This window comes from Egretta garzetta, unplaced genomic scaffold (genome assembly GCF_000687185.1).
Source record: "Egretta garzetta isolate BGI_Z169 unplaced genomic scaffold, ASM68718v1 scaffold69, whole genome shotgun sequence".
Lineage (NCBI taxonomy): Eukaryota > Metazoa > Chordata > Aves > Pelecaniformes > Ardeidae > Egretta > Egretta garzetta.
The window spans coordinates 1,589,174-1,607,180 of NW_009260790.1; the positions used below are offsets into that span (position 1 = coordinate 1,589,174).

The 18,007-nt window shown below is 40.1% G+C and overlaps 1 protein-coding gene across 5 annotated transcripts in view; it reads left to right on the forward strand.

The window, feature by feature from the left end:
• Positions 1–8,868, forward strand: part of LOC104133090 (migration and invasion inhibitory protein) — a 12,561-nt gene extending 3,693 nt beyond the window's left edge. For 2 of the 5 annotated variants that reach the window (XM_009646461.2, XM_035901823.1), the window contains exons 2-10: positions 1,527–1,698; positions 2,238–2,729; positions 3,347–3,449; positions 3,918–4,029; positions 4,226–4,290; positions 4,731–4,860; positions 5,242–5,338; positions 6,191–6,295; positions 6,605–7,248. In XM_009646461.2, coding sequence (XP_009644756.1) covers positions 1,528–1,698; positions 2,238–2,729; positions 3,347–3,449; positions 3,918–4,029; positions 4,226–4,290; positions 4,731–4,860; positions 5,242–5,338; positions 6,191–6,295; positions 6,605–6,721 — 1,392 coding nt within the window. In that variant the 5' untranslated portion in view covers position 1,527 and the 3' untranslated portion in view covers positions 6,722–7,248. Of the gene's footprint in view, positions 1–172; positions 1,418–1,511; positions 1,699–2,237; positions 2,730–3,346; positions 3,450–3,917; positions 4,030–4,225; positions 4,291–4,730; positions 4,861–5,241; positions 5,339–6,190; positions 6,296–6,604; positions 7,249–8,834 lie in introns of those variants that run through there. The other 3 variants (XR_004842964.1, XM_035901821.1, XM_035901822.1) reach the window with 3 other exon arrangements.
• Positions 8,869–18,007: the final 9,139 nt, after the last annotated feature.

Genomic DNA, 18,007 nt, shown 5'->3' on the forward strand with positions numbered 1-18,007 from the left:
CTTCACAAAGCTCGGGACCGTCTCCCCTCCCTCGTGGGAATGGGAGAGCCGAACCAGCGTGTCTGCGCAGAATCAGCTCTGGAGAGCTCTGCATAGGTGTTAAGACAACTTTCTTGCAGAGTTGAGAGCACTTAGTTCTCGAGACAATCACTATTTTTTGGGGTTTTTTTAAACTGTGAGAAGCTAAGCTCCTTTTCACAAAGGATGCGACTAAAGCAGTTTCATAAGCTTGAGCCCCTGGGGTTGAGCATGAAGGACTAACAGCTTCTTGTAGATTGTGCTAAGAGTGGATCTAATCTGGTAAAACCCTGCCAGAAAGTCCCTTGACTAATGTTATTTTCAGAGTATTTACTTTCTTATGAGCAATGATGAGAGGACACTGTTAGCTTTGTCCTGTGAATACTATGAGAACTTCTGTTTTGTTCAAATGATCTCAAAGCCTCAAGACTGGTATTTCTATTTTATGTCCAGTAATGCACCTCTCATGCTTATTTTTGTAACAAACAGATATGTTGTAGTTTTTCTGATTGTTAGCACTGCTTTTTGTTCCTCCCAGTGCTGTTGTACAGTATATGCATTTGATTCCTCATGTCCAGTTGCCAAGGTAGCAGAGACAAGAACAACTCACATGAGCTTTTGCAGAAGGGTTTAGGGATCCTTCAGAAGCAAAGGTCCTGGAGAAGCACATAGTTTTACTTGAGAACATAATTGATCACTCCATCTAAAAGCAATATGGGATTTTGGGGTTAGAGTTTTGTTTTACTAAAAAAAAAAAACAAACCACTTTCTGCAAATTTAGAGGTGCTTGTGATGTTGTAAACCTGTTGAATGGTGTGACAACCTTCTAGTCAAACTAAGCTTTATTTATCTCTTTATTTATTAACTCTACTAATAAAAGGGCAATTAAATTAAACCCTTAGTGATTTATGTGTGGGATTGGAATTGTCTGAGCCCTAGTCCTGAGTCATAAGTGAGCCTTTTGGAGTCTTGCTGCCTGGGGAACGTGGAGGACAGTTTGGACTTAATATTTCTTTTGGATGCAGTAAATACATTTGTAATACATTCATATTATTTATTCATGTTTTGAAGTTATAACCATCATGGTATTATCACAGTATAAATTTTGATGCAAAAATTAAAAAGAAAAGATAAAGCAGAATTACATAAAATTGTCCTAAATATCCGCCTCTGAATCAAATGACTCATTTTGCTTTTTGATGTAACTTTTTTCATGTGTATTGTTACCTTTGTAAGAGTGCCTTGTCTCTATTCAGTCAGTTACCAGTTTCTGGGTACAAAATACTTGACTACATCTGAGGGGAGAGAAGTATGCAATGGTGCTAGTTCATAGCGTAAAGTTTTGGGACTGGCTGATTTCTCAGGAGCAATGACTGACACTCTCAATGTTCCAACAGCTGTAAGTGATTTTTATGAAAAGTCCCCTGAAAGTGGTTTCTCTGTCTTCACTTAATGTTTCCATTTATGTAGTTCACATAACTCCAGCTTTACAGGGAAATGTTTTATAGGATGGAGTTAGAGGACCTGAAGAGGCTGCGTCAGGCCAACCAGGACCTTCTTCAGAGGCTCAGAATGAAGCAGGAAGAGATCAGAAAAAGACTTCCCAGCAAGCCGCTCTTTCCAGCATCTCTTCATAATAGAACAGCTACTGAGAGATCTGTCCCCTTGCCCAAGAGAGGGGTATGTGTTATGTCTGTGCTAGAAGTGCTGGGCAGCAGCTCTGCCTATGGAGTGGTGTGGTAAATGAGACATATGGATGTGGAGGAGCTGGTAGAAAGTGGAATATGGAGTCTGTTAGAAAAGTAGCTAGACTTTTGTTTATTTTTTATCCTGTGGTCTCAAATATATTCTTGCAAAGGGTTCAGAGATCAGTTCCTGCCTAAGAAATGTTGGTTTCTTAATCTAAGATAGGAATGAACATTGTGGAACATAATCCTTTTGGGGTTTTTTTCTAAGCACAAAGGCTGAAAGTTTAGCAGTTTCTCAAATTGGGAAAAACTGCATTTAGCTGGAAGTGGGACCCCTTTCTTATCTTCTCCAAGTACTTAATAATGTTTCATGAACAATATAAGGGTTTTGCTCTTTTTCACCACAGGAATTTCAAGGGGTATACAGACTAGAATGAGAGGTTGATTGTCTCTTACTGAGTGAAATGTCCTAATGAAAGCTATTTGTAAACTGAATGATGCCTTGTGGTATGAGAGTCTCTGTCCTTACAGAAGGAAAATCAGGTCGATGCTGCGAAGTCTACAGCTGACCCTGCAATGTTGGTGTCTGTGGAACCCGGAGGTTACACAGCCAGAGCAGCCCTTTGTTCATCTCTTAAACACAGTAGCAATGACAGAGGGGTACGGCAACAACAAGCAAAGATTCAGGAAGCAGTAGGTTTCAATTCCAGCTTTCCTGGGAAAGAGAAGAATGTTACGCCAGTGTCTGCAATCATTACCTGTGGCAGAGAAATCTCCAGAGGGGATAGGGATGGCCATGCTCAAGGAAGTCCAGAGAAAGAATGCTTCCTCGTGGGACATGGAGAGAACAGGAAACAGTGCACTCTGCTACATGGTTTCCATGAGAAAAAACAGCTTAAGGGTCATCCAGACCCATTGCCGAGCAGTATGCAAAGTGAAGAGACCAGCAAGCAGCATGTGGTCATTAGAGAGCCCATAATCCGTAAATCGATCTTGCTGACATCTCAGTCTAAAGAGTTGAAGGTAAATGGTGAAACCAATGCTTTGCTTATTTTCATATGTTAATAGAAGGATGGTGAGAAAGGGCCAGGAGAACGTTACTTGTGTTCCCAGTATAAGTTGGAAGTTAGGGTCGGAACTGTCCCCAGCCTTAGCAGCCAGGGGCTGTGGCAGTTTGTTCAGCCCCTGTTTTCCTTAGCCCTTGAACGAAAGACCCCAAAAATGTAGCACTTCACTGTAAGACTCCTTGTCATTTACATATGTGATTCATATGCTCAGAGAGAACAGCCTGGTGCAGTGCTGCTGCTACATAGTTTGTTTCCTTAAGCGTGAAGGGTAGGCTATTGCTGTGATCAGGCAGCACAGGTGACCTGGTGTTTGGTGATGCGTGATGCAGGGAAGTCACCATTTTGTTTAAAGCCCTGAAAAATACTGCCTTAGGCTGGGCAAGTCCCCTGCCTCCTCTTTCTATTCTATGAATTGAGAAGACAAAGGGCTGGGTGAGCAAATTACTGGTAAAATCCAGCCTCAAACTAAGCCACAGCTGTCCCATTTGAACAGCTGCCAGTTATCGCCTAAGCTGTACCTTTGACTGTTCTGTTGGATGTGTGGGAAGTCTTTATTAATTGTTTTCTTCCCAGAATGAAGCTGATTGTGTGACTTTTCGGTCTGACCCTGAACAATATACCATACCTGTGAGCAGCTGGTCTGTGCGTCCTTTCCTGGGCTATGACTGGATTGCAGGTGAATCCTAAACCTGAAGCAAAGCTCTCAGCATGATGTAATATGAAGAGTTAAAACACAGTTTATCACTCCTTTAAGTTGAGGTGTGGCAGAACTGCAGACCTAGAGCCCACATAGCAGGTCTCAGCAGAGGAGCTGCAGTTTTGTCAGAAGCTGTTCCCTGTCCAGGCCAGAGGTGACCTGTGCTTCCCTGGAACAGTGAATTGGCAGTGATGTGGGAATCCAGGCAGCAAATGTCAAAGCTGGGTGGGGTCAGGGGGGATACCAAGTACCTGAAATGAATGAATGCAGTAAGGGACCCAAACCACGCAGTAAACCTCTGGCTTGACTTGATGGCATGCTCTTCTCATTATCTGTTTTGGTGCTTCTGACCTTTGGGGGTTTTGACTGTTTTGCATGAGGCTTGCTTTAGTGCTTTCCCAAATTTGGTAAATCCTTGAACTTTTCTCTTTTCCTTGGCATTCTCAGGGCTCCTAGATACAAACTCTTCAGTAGCAGAAAAATCTGATCAATACTTTGCTGAGCTGCAGGAATTCCGACAGGCCAACAAAGCAGCGTGTATTCATGAGCAGCACCTGGAGTAAGTGGGTATGGGGGAAAGGCTGAAGCAGCAACGTATCCCTTTAGAGTAATGAGTAGTCAGATTGGAGTGGGAAATTGTAAGGGTGGCTTTGTAGGCCTTTACCTCCCAATCAGAAATGTATGCTTGGAAAAGGTGGGGCTATTCAGAGGGCCCGCCCCCCGTCACTAACTGATTTGTTTGTGTATTTCTTTAGGCCCAAGGCTCTGGATTACGAAGTTCCTGAACAAGAACCAGATTTGATAACTGTTTCCCATAAGTGTAAGATCAGATTTCTTCCTAATCAAATTTCTGTGAACAAGCAACTGAGCAGTCTTTGCCTGTTGTTCTGAGAGAGCCCCACATCATGCAGGACAAGGAAGAATGTGGGGGTTTTTTAGCTGCAGCTTCTAAACTAGACTCAACTTCCTACTCCAAAGATACATGAGTCTTCTAGGGATCCTCTCTCAATCAGTGTCATCTTACTTTGTCAGGTTTTCTTGTAATTGGCTAATGTCTCTTTCTAAGTTGAGGAGGTTGAAGTTTTGGTTTTGCTTTTTAGGAACTTCTTTGGGGACAGGAAATGTAAAAGATATTTCAGGAAAAGCAGCTCTTTCTATAGAATGCTTGTGTGGCATTGTGGTAGACACAGCTTTGTTGACTGGATTGAGGAACCTTCTGACAAACTAGAAATACCATGATGTTTCATTACTCTGTGGCAGGTGTTTACTGTTATCGATTAAATCAGCGCCTCTTCACTGTCCCTGTGGATTCAGAATCTGCCTGCCCCATTTGTAAGATCCCACGTACTTACCAGCCCCCAGAGGTACTGGAAGAGCCAGCCTATGTCAGGTAGATAAGAATTATTGCTTTGTAATATGCAGAACTCAAGGAAATAATGGGGAAGAAAAAGCTGATCATGTGGGAGAGAAAAGAGCATCAAAATAGCCCTGTAGAAGATTGCTGTTCTCAAGACAGAGATACCTCTTGCTTAAAAACTCCCTACTGATCTTTTCCATAAGTAGGAACAGTTTTGAAGTCGGTGAGAAATGCGTGTTTTATCTGAGTTTGGTCCAGAATCTGAACGTACATGTTGAGTGTCCAATGCCCTAGTCCAAAACTGTTTTGCTTTGGGATTTCACTTTGGGATTAGACCCTTGGATTTTGGAAGGCATGCAGATTTCCTCTGCCTTGTGGAAGGTGTAGGCAATTACTTCCTTTATGTGGTTGCAGGGTCAGCATTCCCAGGTCTACCCTTATGCCTGCCTACAAATACAAAGCCCATCGCAGGAAGAGCCTTGAACCGGCAGACAATCTAGCATTACCTTTGGTAAGTTGCTGTTTTCTTGCTGATACTGGTGGCACAGCCCAGGCTGGGCATTGTTACAGCACAAGAAGGAAAGAGAATCTGGGACTCGTCCCCCTGGCAGGGTTACCACTAAAATTTCTCATCTGCATCACTGAGATAGCAAGAAAAGCCATTGGTTTGTGCTTCTGAGTTCATACCTCTGTGTAACTGGCATAAAATATACGACATATCTCAAAATGCTTTACACTGAGAAGAAAATGCCATATGGGGCTGTATACTCCTGGGGCATGATTCAGCTGACTTATTTCAGGCATTGACCTTTCAACACAGTGAACCATACCTAAGAGTGCCTGTGTTTCTTTCCACAGATGTTAGAGAGTCTAGAAGACAAGTTTCTGTGAAGTATTCACAGTGTATAGGCAAAATCAGTAGTGGCAAGGTTGGATTCAAAACTGGTTTTGTGGAGTTGGTCCTGTATTCCAGCCACTAGGCAATGCTGCAGGGAGTGTTACTAATGAGACTTAGCTCTGGCCTAGAGATTTCCAGGGAAGAGGTAGAAAGAAGCTTGGTTTTGAGGTTTAGGAAACTGCATGAGTCAGTTGAGACAGGTTCAGAGAGGTCGGGTGCTTGAGTTTACAGAGCAGGAGATTGTTTTAGAAATAATTAGCCAGTGAAAGGTGGAAGAGGGGACAGCTATGCACGTTTGCTTTGTTAGAGATTTCTTCTTGTTGTTAGTTGTATAAAACTCCTCAAACATTGATTAATTACTGGCTAAAACCTCCCTGTGCAGAAGTTGTTATATAGAACTAACAGGCCACAATAGATGAAAAAGGGTAAAGCATACTAATGCAGCATTCTCATCTGTTTTCACAGCATTGCCTGGCTGGCTGGGAAAATATCCCTTCCAGCAACCCCACACTCAGCAGTCTGGATCTGCGAGCTTCACTGGAGGAGAAGCCTTCTCACCATCCTCGCTTGGTAAGAGTAGCCCACTATGAGTCCCTGGAGATGCTGTGAAATGCACACATGGGAATTGCAATCCCATCTCTTTAAAAGGGTATGATAATCATCAACAGCTGACCAAACAAAAGTGCCTGGAAGATTATTTCCTTATCTGCATTGGGAAACATTTTCCTACCGCTGCTGTGTAAACTCATGTGCACAGACACAAAAAAGCAAATGGAGCTGGATAACAGGCAAAAGCCCGTTCAGCTCACCAGTCTTCATCAAAATGGGAAAAGTCACTTTGGCATTCTTTGATTAATATCTTCTTCATTTGGATTCCAGAACTTGGTGTCCAGAGTGTCAGGAGGAACCAGAACTGACCAGCTTCTGAACCTGACCCACTTGATACACTTTGGATTTGGCAGTGCTTCTCAGCAGAGGGAGCAAAACAACCCGTGACACTACAGGGGAGCTCCAAGTTTAAATCCGACTGCCTCAGCTCTATGAACCACTGACTTTATTGTCCTGGGGAAGGGATGGGCACAGGGTGTGAAAACAACTCTATTTGGAGAAAAATAAATCTTTGAACACGTTTTTCCTAGTTTTCATAGTTGTGTGCATACATGAGCAAGCGATACACATAGCTGAATGTAAAAACTCTCATATATGTTTTTTCACTTCTCTTTTTTTGCCTTTTGCAGCTACTTCTAAGCAGATGCGTGAGCTTTGCCACATAGGGCTGGATAAAGTGGTGTATACGGGATGACTAACTGTTACCACTAGGACAGCCGTACCAACAGAGTTCATCTGCCACCTCACCTAAGTAAACCAGAAGTGTAATACTGTTAACTCTGAATGCTAGGGCTCTGAATGGGCCTATGAATGGCCTGGTTCAGTGGAATGCGTACAAAAATGTTCATTTCCAAAAATTTGAAACATGAAACATAATTTGATAGTGCCTTAAACTGGAGTTGCTCAATAATTGCGTTAAAACAAAAAAAAAATCCAGTTTATTTTCAGTGAAATGTCTGTAACTACAGGGTGCATTACATCAGAGTAATTATGAATGTGAAAATGCATGTTAAAGTAAAAAGAAATTTTATTCACCAAAAAGCTAGATAATGCTTTAAAATGTTTGCAAATTATGCTTGCCTCTGCTTTTCCAAATTTTTTGGAGATAAACAAAAAAAAAAAAAAACAAACAATTTTGGGGTTTTTAAATTGTACCAAACCAAAATTATATAGGGTGATTTGTTTGAACTTCACAGACTGACCTTACTTTACCTGTCTAAAACAAATAAAACTCATGTTTTGTTTTTTCCTTGAATAAGCCTGAAATGGAAATTCCTCCTTCAGGATTCTCTAAGTTATTGTGAAATCTTTACTAGCAATTGCATTCACAAACTTTGGATCCAATTTATTTCTGCAAGCTAACTTGACAGAAAGAATTGGGTTTACACCAAGGATATTTTCAGCTTCTTAGCATTCACTGTTGTTTATATATCAAATACATTATTTATAAATCAAATGTATGAACAGACTTTCTTTAAGCAAGGAAAGGAGTATTACAAATTTATGAAATCTGAATGTGAGACTTGGAATGGAAAATGGAAAGCATGACTGATCAGTTTAGTTTTGGGTTGTGCATACATGGGGTAAAGAGAATGGAATTGGTCACACTATTGAAAATACCAATTTTAAAAGAAATTAATGCAGTGAATATAAAACACTAGCTGCCAAATGTTATACTAAATAGGCAAAGTCAAGATTTACCTTGCCTTCACTCCAAAACGTTAGAAGTTGTAAACCTCTTCTTAATTTATCCTGAAACAAATTACAGCAATCCTGCTCTGCTATATAAACAGAGAAAATGAAGCAGTGTTGAGATTAAGTAATTTATGTGAGATCTATCTGGTGAATGCAGAATGGAACCAATGTTGAACTCAAAAGATTTCCTGATAGCTAGGAATATATTCAATCTTTCACACTTGTGAAAGTATTGAAAGTGTAATTATGACTCTCTTCCTCCACTAGAAGCAGGTGAAAGAAGTTGGTGACACTGCACCTGCTTACCCCAGTTAACCTCAATTTGTCTCTTCATATGTTGGTTCTGGCCTGTTTGATTCTGCCCTCATTTGCAAGCTGAAACAGACTGAAGATGCTACCCATTTATGGAACCTCTTTTTATTTGATTATTACTCTTTCAGAGCAGAAAATCTGATTTGCCTATTAACTTAGAGAATGACCTGATGGTTCTATGTTGTTTCTATAGTTATGCCTCCATATCAGTGCAGAATAAGCTTATACTGTGATCCTTTTTGCATAGGGAATCTAACCAGTGTACTCGAGTTTTCCAGCAGAGCTTAAGCAGACTGTATGTTTTGAAATTTCTACTCTGAGTAGTGCCCATGTCAGTTTGTAGTAGATAGTATACGGGAACAGATGAATCTGCTGACCAGCTTGGTCTTCTCTTTCCTTTCATAATTTAAATTGTCACAGATTTTGCAATTGGAGCTTGGTTAATATTGTTGATACATGATCCAAAATTTAATCAAGAACCCTTTGTTTCTAGCTGTGCTGTTTCACTGGAAGAGAGACAGGAGGTCTGAAAGTGAGTAAACCCATATTTTTTTTAATTAGGACACTTGGCCATGGATTTGCATGGAGGCCTCATCTGCTGGTAAGAAGGTGATTCACATATAGTCAGGCTTCTGATCATAATCTCACTTTAAGGTAGAGTTACCAAAAAGATGCTTGCTGTAATTTCTCATGACCTGCAGCTGAGGAAAATGTGTGTACCCCTTTCATCTGTTTTCTCATGATCACTCTGCTGAGGTCTGTAAGGCTATGTGTCCAGCAACATGGATTAATGTTGAACAGCATTAATTTGAACAGCAGTAATGCAAGGAATAACAACAGAAAAGTCATTCCTAGAAAGTGAGGTCATGCTTTATGAGAAACAGATTTTTTTATTTTTGGTACTGAATATGAGATGAAGTTGCAATCCAAAAGATGGGTGAGGGAAGTTTTTTTTACCCAGCCTAGAGTATCACAGAATCACAGAATGGCAAGGGTTGGAAGGGACCTCAGGAGATCATCTAGTCCAACCCCCCTGGCTAAAGCAGGTTCTCCTAGAGCATGCTACACAGGACTTCGTCCAGGCGGGCTTTGAATATCTCCAGAGAAGGAGACTCCACAACCTCCCTGGGCAGCCTGTTCCAGTGCTCTGTCACCCTTAGAGTAAAGAAGTTTTTCCTCATATTCAACTGAAACCTCTTATGTTTCAGTTTGCACCCATTGCCCCTAGTCCTGTCGCTGGACACCACTGCAAACAGACTGCTTCCATCCTCGTGACTTCCGCCCTTAAGATATTTGTATGTGTTGAGGAGGTCCCCTCTCAGTCTTCTCTTCTTCAGGCTGAACAAGCCCAACTCTCTCAGCCTTTCCTCGTAGGGGAGATGCTCCAGTCCCTTTATTATCCTAGTTGCTCTCCCCTGGACTCTTTCTAGGAGTTCCTCATCTTTCTTGAACTGGGGAGCCCAGAGTAATGATAAGTCAACAGGCCTGTGCAAGATGCCTTTGAACCATGTGCTGTGAGGAGTAGTTTGGGTGTGGATACGTTAATGAGTTACAGTGTAATAAGATTTTGCACAGTGGCTTCATCCTACAGTAAGTATTACACAATCCAAGATAATACATCCTTTCATGAAGGAGGGTGACTGAGATGTCACCTGGGGGTACATTGTAAAGGAATACATCTACCTACTGGTTGAAAATTTGCATTGCAGCCAGTGTTAAAGCAGCTTCTGCACTTAGACCATGGACTCTGCAGCAACCTGAGCTGTGATGGAGCCAGTGCTGGAATCTGCACTTCCTGGTGAGAACAGAGGGTGGGGGTAGTGTGCGTGGGATGTCGGGATTGTGGATTAGGATGAACGGGAATGTTTTGAGACTGGGGGTTTCTAGAGGGGAGGCTAAATAGAGGTGAGACTGGGGGAATGTATAGTAGGAAGCCAGAGTGGTGGGAGGTGTGTTGGGAGAAAGCAGAGGGTGTGAAATACTGGGACTGTGGAGAAGAGGGCTGGATTGGGATTGTAGAAAATCTTTGCAGATCAGGGGTTCAAAATGGTGTGGTAAGTAAGGAAGGGTTCCCAACAGTGTACCAGTATCTCCAGGGTTATGTCCTTAGCCACAAAATAATACAAATACGAACTTTGTTGTGCAGGCACAGGGCTTTTGAATAGCTTGTCCCCTGTTCCTGGAGGTAGTCATGCTGCTGAGTGGCCTGTGGCCAAGATTTAGGGAGATACGTACCCCTAATGCCTGAGATGCACAGTAATCCCCAGGGAGAAAGAATTCTCCACAACAGTTGGTGAGGAAGGATCTGCTTAAGCCTGGCTTCGTTTGTATTGCCATTACATAGAGACTAGGAGATGTTTGTTGTAATGGTTTTACAATGATTTTTTTTTTAATCTTGATTAGCTGGGGGTAGGAAGAGAGAACTCAAATGTGCCCATAGAGATGGCAGTCTATTCCCAACTGTCTTCTTGCAATGGGGCATAAAATCCCTCAGGGAGAAGGCAGGGATCCTTCACTCTGATGTGTGACTGATGTGTATGGTTACAGTGGAAGAATTTACTGGGAGAATATTTGGCAAAATTGGAAGCTATTTTGTTGCTCATGCTTTGATGCCACTAGAAGCTGGAATAGCCAAAAGTGAAGCCCAGCATTCTTGACTCGACTTGGATTTTTCTTTTTTTTTTTCCTGTTCATAGCACTTGGAACATGCTGGCGCAGTCTGTGCAGCTGTGTCTTCTGTTAATTGCTGGCTCCAGTGCACGTACCCATTTGTATTAGTTCTCTTTTGGCATGAGTGGTGACTGCCTGATGCTTTGATGGGAAAGCTGGTGGTTTAGTTAGCCTTTCTGACTGTATTGAATGTATATAACACTGATTCATAAACTGGGAAATCCAGCTTTTTTTTTTTTTTTCCAGCTTAACAAATTAGACACAGTAAATAATGCATTTGTGATTGGTTTTAACAGAGAAGTGCAGTTCAGCCTTTAAAACATAGCTCATACTGCTTCTCAGTAACAGTGTTAGACTGCCATCAGTGTTTTGTCTGTTTGCTTCCTCTAGGATTATTGTAAGACAGTTTTGGTGATGTCTCAGGATCGGGTGTTTCTTGCTGTCAGTACATTGTAAGAATTAATATCAAGAGTCTTGAATGAATGTAGTGCTGATTTATTCATTCTGTTTAGCTATCAGCATGTCAAGGAATGACTGTCTCCAGAACCCTCAGATGGAACATCTGCATGTGGTATGATCTTGCTTTTTGAATGATTTGCAAACTCTGAGTTTTGGGGCTTTCATCTCTTTGGAACTTGTGTTTTCAAAGCCCAGAAGAATTATTTTTCAGAGTATATCAAATTTGAAAACACAAGAGAAATTCTGCCCCTTCTCTTTGGAGTTGAAAACCTCAGTTTCACCAGTTCCCTGGGTAATGGCAAACTAATGACTTTGCTGCTTCAGCTGGTGTATTCCATTGGTTTCTGCAGAGCCAAGTCATGCTGCTAGAAAGAGGAAAGTAAGACCCTAAACTGTCAAAGTTGAGATGCTCAGCTATACTAATAAAGTTTTACACTCCTTTGAAAAAACTGTGTGTCCTCAAAATCTTCCCATTTGTTTCTTTCACAAAAATTATTTAATATTTTTGGACTTTCTTTTGTTTGTGTCACAAAGGAAAGCTCATCTTCCTTCTGTTAATACGTAAGTTTTATAGCTGTCAACTTTTAGATGAGGAGAACCGGAGTACCAAGAAAGGATATGAGTTACACAAAAAGTCTGTGACAATACTGCAAGCTAATGACTCCCACTCCTGTGCTTAACCACGTGGACAGTCTTCCCCAAACATTTTTATTTTGGATTTAATGTATAGAATTGGAATTCTTGGTGCTTTTTAAATTCCCTTGTTTTACTTCCCAGGCGTATACACAGAGCACGTTTCAATTGCAACAATAACATTAGCAATTGCATGTTAGTGAACAAATGTAAAATATTTGCGCAAAGGGTAGTTAACAAGGAAAACTCAGGCATATCTCCTTATTATTTTGAATTTAGTAAGATTCTTTACCTTTGTAGTAATAGACATCCAGAGTTACTCTGTTAAATTCACTAGAGTTTGTTTGGATTTATCTTTGTGTAAATGTGAGCAGAATTTCTTGTTATTAGAAGGAAGTGAAATGCTTGTAATTCCATTGATTTTCTAAAAGGGTGTATTTATTCCAAAGTAAAAAAAAGAAGTTAATATAGGGAGTGCAGTAAGATCATAAATAATTTCCAGTAAATGCGAGAGTAATGTTTCATCCTGAAACAGCTGGTTTATTTGGGAACTGTTTATTGACTTACAGATGAACTTCATGGCTTAAGTGCTTTGCTGAAATAACTGAGCCTGGCTACAGAAGACCTGTCTGTCATTTCTTGCTTACACAATGTCTGAAAGTAGATCTTTTGTGTAAATGACAAGGCTATGCAAGAGCTGCTTTTATGTCTCACTTTGGTTTTGTCCTATGCTTGAATCTTGCTTCATAGTACCTTTCACTGAAGTTTTCTTTAGCCAAGAGTTTACAGACTGGAATTCTTGAGTGCCTGAGTTTCTGGTTTGATTCTGTTCACAGTTGAATAGCGTCTTCCAAAACTGTAGGTGAAAACTGGATCTGATGGATTAGATTTGAGTTTTGACAAATCTCAAGTAAGTAACACCTAGAGTAGGTGGTACAAGAATAAGAGTACAAGAACACCATTAAAAATGCTAAGTCTGATACTCAAAATGTAAGAAATGCTAGCATTAAAATTTCTTTGCACATGCCCACTCCTTCTAACACATTTTTTAGTTACAGTATAAAAAAAATCCCTACCAGCTGTCTTCCTCCCTAGTGAGCTGGTCTCTTTTCTCTTCAGTTCTAGTTGTGAGTTTCTTCTAGTCTAAGCTTTTTCATCCTTTCACTTGATTCTGCCCTTGTCCTCTATGTGAATTATATGGCACTTTCTCTCCAAAACTTCTTTGAAGGTCTCCTTGAAAGCAAAGGGGATAGTCTTCCTCTTCTCAGTTCCAGTTCCTGGTCATATGCTGATGAGGAGAAATCGCTGTAGAGAAAGTCTGGGTTTGCTTCTGAAACTCCATGTGGGAATTCAGTGATGTGAAGGTATTGTGATAGGCAACTTTGGGAGCTGTGAGTGGCTTGAGAATGCCTAGAGAGAATGAATTTATTAGAGGTCTCCCCACTGAATATCATATGCATTCACCACCAAGTTTGTGCAAGTTTGGATTTTTATGAGGCTTTAAGTTGGTCACTTTTTGGCAGACTTTTCATGGCTTCTCAAAAGATATGTTCCTGATACAAAAGTTACCTCGTAGTAGGGGAATTCAAGAATTTAGACTGAGGCAAATGTCTGCCTTGACAATGTTCTGCTCTAACACGTCAGAATTTGACTGGCTTGTAAGCAGCTGAAAAACAAGATCTTTTAAGTGCTAGATAAAGCTCAACACCAGACTCATGAAGAATAACTATGCAGTCAAAATCAAATAATGTAAACCTTGAACATGCTTCTTAACTATTTGTCCTGGTCCTGGCTGGAAAGTCTACTTGACTTGGAGAATGCATAGTCCAAATTACAGTCTGATTGTAAGCCCTCTCTATCAAGTGACCCAGAAGAACAATTTCAAATGGGGCCCTGAGCAACTTTCTATATGGGGGGAATGAGTATGAAATTAAAAAGGTGTGAATTTACTGCAAACTGACTGCTGCTTTTTAGGTCTCTGTGTGGACATACTATATGTTTAGAAACTTGCTAGCTAAAAACAAGTATGTACTTAGTTTCATGCCTTTTACCAGTCCTTTCATGTAACTGATAGCTTTATAGAAGCCTTCCTGCACTTTCTGGTTAGGTAGGGGAAACCATGAGCTTTATACAACTGCAGACAAAGACTCTGACATGAGGTAAGACTGAGCTAAAGTCAAAGCTGGTGCTCATGGATTAATTTGTATCAGAGCAAAGGCTGGGGGTAGAGAGTGGGACCCAAACCAAATAATGCTATTGTGGGTCATTTAGATTTATAGTATGATTACTCCAGCAAACAAGCAGCAGAGAAGACTTTTGCTTTAAATTAAACCAGTGCTAGGGAGGTGTGAAGAAAGGACATGAAGCGTCTTTAAAAGGCCTCAGCCTTCACATGATATTACCTGTCCAACCTTTATTACCCACCACTTTCTTTACAGCTGTAATGATCCTGTCCAGACCATTGAGCCTCCCCATTTTTAGCAAGGTATGGGAGAAAGGGCATAATACAAATGACATTCAAATGATAACATCTTTGTCAAGAGCTTTCTCTGTGGAGAATGACAACATGTAAATCTACCATTCTTCCAGAAGCTGTAGTCAGAATTACTGAAAGTACAGACATGATGTGATCTTTCTTCTAAGGTCGTATCTCTCTCTCTCAGCCAGCCTGTGGGCATAGTAATTCTGTGATATGGTTTTGGTTTCTTTCATGGAAGCCAAGTCTTTCCTGAGAGCACCGAGTTCTCTGTCAGCTCTTCTCATTTTTCAGTTTGAGTCAAAATGCACTTTAGTTTTGAAGCTGCTATGCACCAGAAAAAAAGACATTTTGTACAGATTCTTTTTTTTTGTTAAATTAGTTATTTTATCACTCTATATAAGGTAATAGTATAAGGTGAGATAAAAACAGAGTTAGAAGATTTTGTTAGCCACATCAACTTTATATAAATGACATCTGTAAAAGAAATCTAATTGAAAATTAAGCCATGTTATCATTATTATTAACATGATCAGTCTGACACATTTTTAGCTGCTTAAATTTTGGTTTCAGTCAAAGTTCTGAATGACTTAACCTAATCAAAAAGTGAATAAAATGACAGACATATCTTGTTTCGCGTATAAACACTGAATCTAAATCTCTGGTAGCAGAAATGCATGGTTACACTTCCAGAAAATTTGACTTTTTAAGCATAACAATACTAAGAGTGACTTTGCTGCTTCTGGAAGGCCAGAGTGTAGCACTGCCATGTATTGTACTATGTAAACGGAGGATATGTTCAGGTAGAAGTAATTGGGATAAAAACTAGGGAACATGAATGGAGTCAGTGGGCTTTCTGTGTGGGGATTTCTAGATCTCAGCTGAAGCAAGGTTTCTTGGAGTAAGACTAATACCGGTTGAGAAGATTCTTTTTTCCCAGTACATCTAGGTTCTCTGCTGTCTGGAGAACTTTTCCAACAGCTATGTTGTGGCTCAGAGTCAGAAAAAACAATTATTGTTGACAGCATTTCTGAGCTTCCCACTTTTTGACGTTACATTCTGTAATTAAAAAAATAAATAAATTTATAATTGTTTGGGAACAGACCAGGATGCATCTCCTTCCGTTGGCTGTTCATTAATTGCCAAGAAATTTTCTGTGCTCAGCAAGAGCACAGCTGATTGAGACAAAGGTCCCGAGCTGCAAACAAACAAGAACAAGTCTGTTCTTTTATTTTAGATTGCTGGTTTGCATATGTATGAAACTTTGTATAAAGCAAGGAAGCTGATTTCTTTTTCTATTATTTTTACTAGAGAACAGAAACACCCTGTGAGAACGTCCATATACTGAAACCATAGCTACTGAAATTACTTGGGATTTCCCCTATGTATTGGCATTTTATTATGACCCCAGCTCATTATAACCATTTTTTTTCCCTGCTGGGAACTCTTGTTTTAAGCCATTCCTACATTTCAACAAGTATACAAGAGCTTCATTGTTGTTGATCACAGTGGACAAATATACCAAGGTAAATTGCTAAATCAATATATCTCTGCAGATCATGTTATCAAGAGCACCTGCAATGTATTTAAGATGTTGCGGAGTGGTTTGCTTGATGGGACATAATTAAATGAATTGACAAATATTTAATACTAAGAGAAGTGTATGTGTCAGAAAATAAGTATCAGTACCGGAGTGGCATAGAGGGACGGATTTTCACCAATCTGTGGCATACTTGGCATAAATGAGATCTTATTCATTTTTACACGTTCAGACAAGTTCAAATACTTTGTCAGCTACAACTAGTTCAAACTCAGACTGCTTGCTCACTAAGTGATGTTTCTCAATGAGATCACATTGCACCAGTGTTGCCTTCCCTCCCGTCTGTCCTCTCCAAGTTACTGAAAGGTTTCCAGAGAAGTTCAGCATGTTGGCTTCACTTACAGTGCCTAAAATCATTGGGATCCTGAGTGCTCTCCCTGAGTGTTGTTACCACAATGTCACTTTCCAAGATCCCCAGGAATAGCGCTCTCCAGGGGCTAAAATGCATAAATAGATCAAGAGAGGCATCAAGAAACCCATTCTTGACTACTTGCTTTCCTTCCTTTAACCATGAGATTCTTTGGTTTTTATTACAGTGAATTCTTGAATGCTTTCATTTTTCTTTTTTAATTTGGTAAGAATTCCACCTTTTACTTGTACGCCCTATAGTATGTAGCCTGTATCCCAACAAGCACTGCCTTTGGTACTACTGAGACTCTAGTGAAGTTTTAGGGTTTGTTTCATCTACCTAAGTAGCAAGAATTTAATGATTTTTCATCAGCATGTTGCAATGCTCTAAATAGCAACAGACACCGAAATACAGATTTTAGACAAGGTTATTTTAATATGTATCCTTTTAAACTTAGTGGTCTCATTTATCTGTTTGACACATGTTTAGAGATGACACACTCTCTGGGTTTTTTTCACTGTTACAGCTAGATATAAACTGATATACATACTAAAAAACACAAGGAACCTTGCTGAAAGTATAATATGAGACTAAAATCAGCCACTTCAAAATTAGAAAATATCCTGAGTACTTTTGCTTGAGTGTGTGTGTAACAATGCTACTTCTCCATTATTCTATTACTGCTTTTTTTTACTAGGCTGTCACTGTCAGCAGCACAATGAACAGACAATGCTGAAGCCTTGGGCACGTGTTAAAGACTTTCCCTCGTGGCTCAGCTGGGTCTCTGCATTCTTTTGCTCCAGGTATCAAGCGACATTTGATTAACTGCTGATTTACAGGATCTTGTCTGATCCCCTCCACCTCAACTCCACACAACCTATACAGATGATCAGCACAGATCAGATACTCAGTGTAAAAATTGCCTAAGCATTTGCTAAGCTCGGCATTAAATAGAAAATGCCAAGCAACTTTGTCTTTGGGCATTCTTGCCTTTAACACCTAAAATAAAAGGAGATCTAGATGTTAGAGACAGATGCATGTAATCAAATAAATATTATAAATAATAATAGCATGCTCATAGGGGCTTTCCCCTTTTTTTCTGACAGACATTGTCCTCTGATGGGAGAACAGAGAAATAGGGGTTGTTTGTTTGCTTCTATTTGTTCTGCTTTTTTTTTTTTTTCATATTAACATAGAGGATATTTTCTAGGAAATATAGGCAACATTTAGTGAACAGTAGTGTGGGTTTGTTATAAATCGTCGGTGCTTCTTCCAGTTACTGATAGTGCTTCTTTTGGAAAGCCCCTTCCATTGTATTTGAAGTTAAAACACACAAAGTCTGAAATTAACACATTCAGTTAAAAATGCATGCAGATTGGAACATTCGTATTAAACACAACCTCTTCATTCTTTTCATTGCTGTTGCTTTTATTACAGACATATAATAGCATTGTGTGATGTAATAGCCTACCTGAAAAA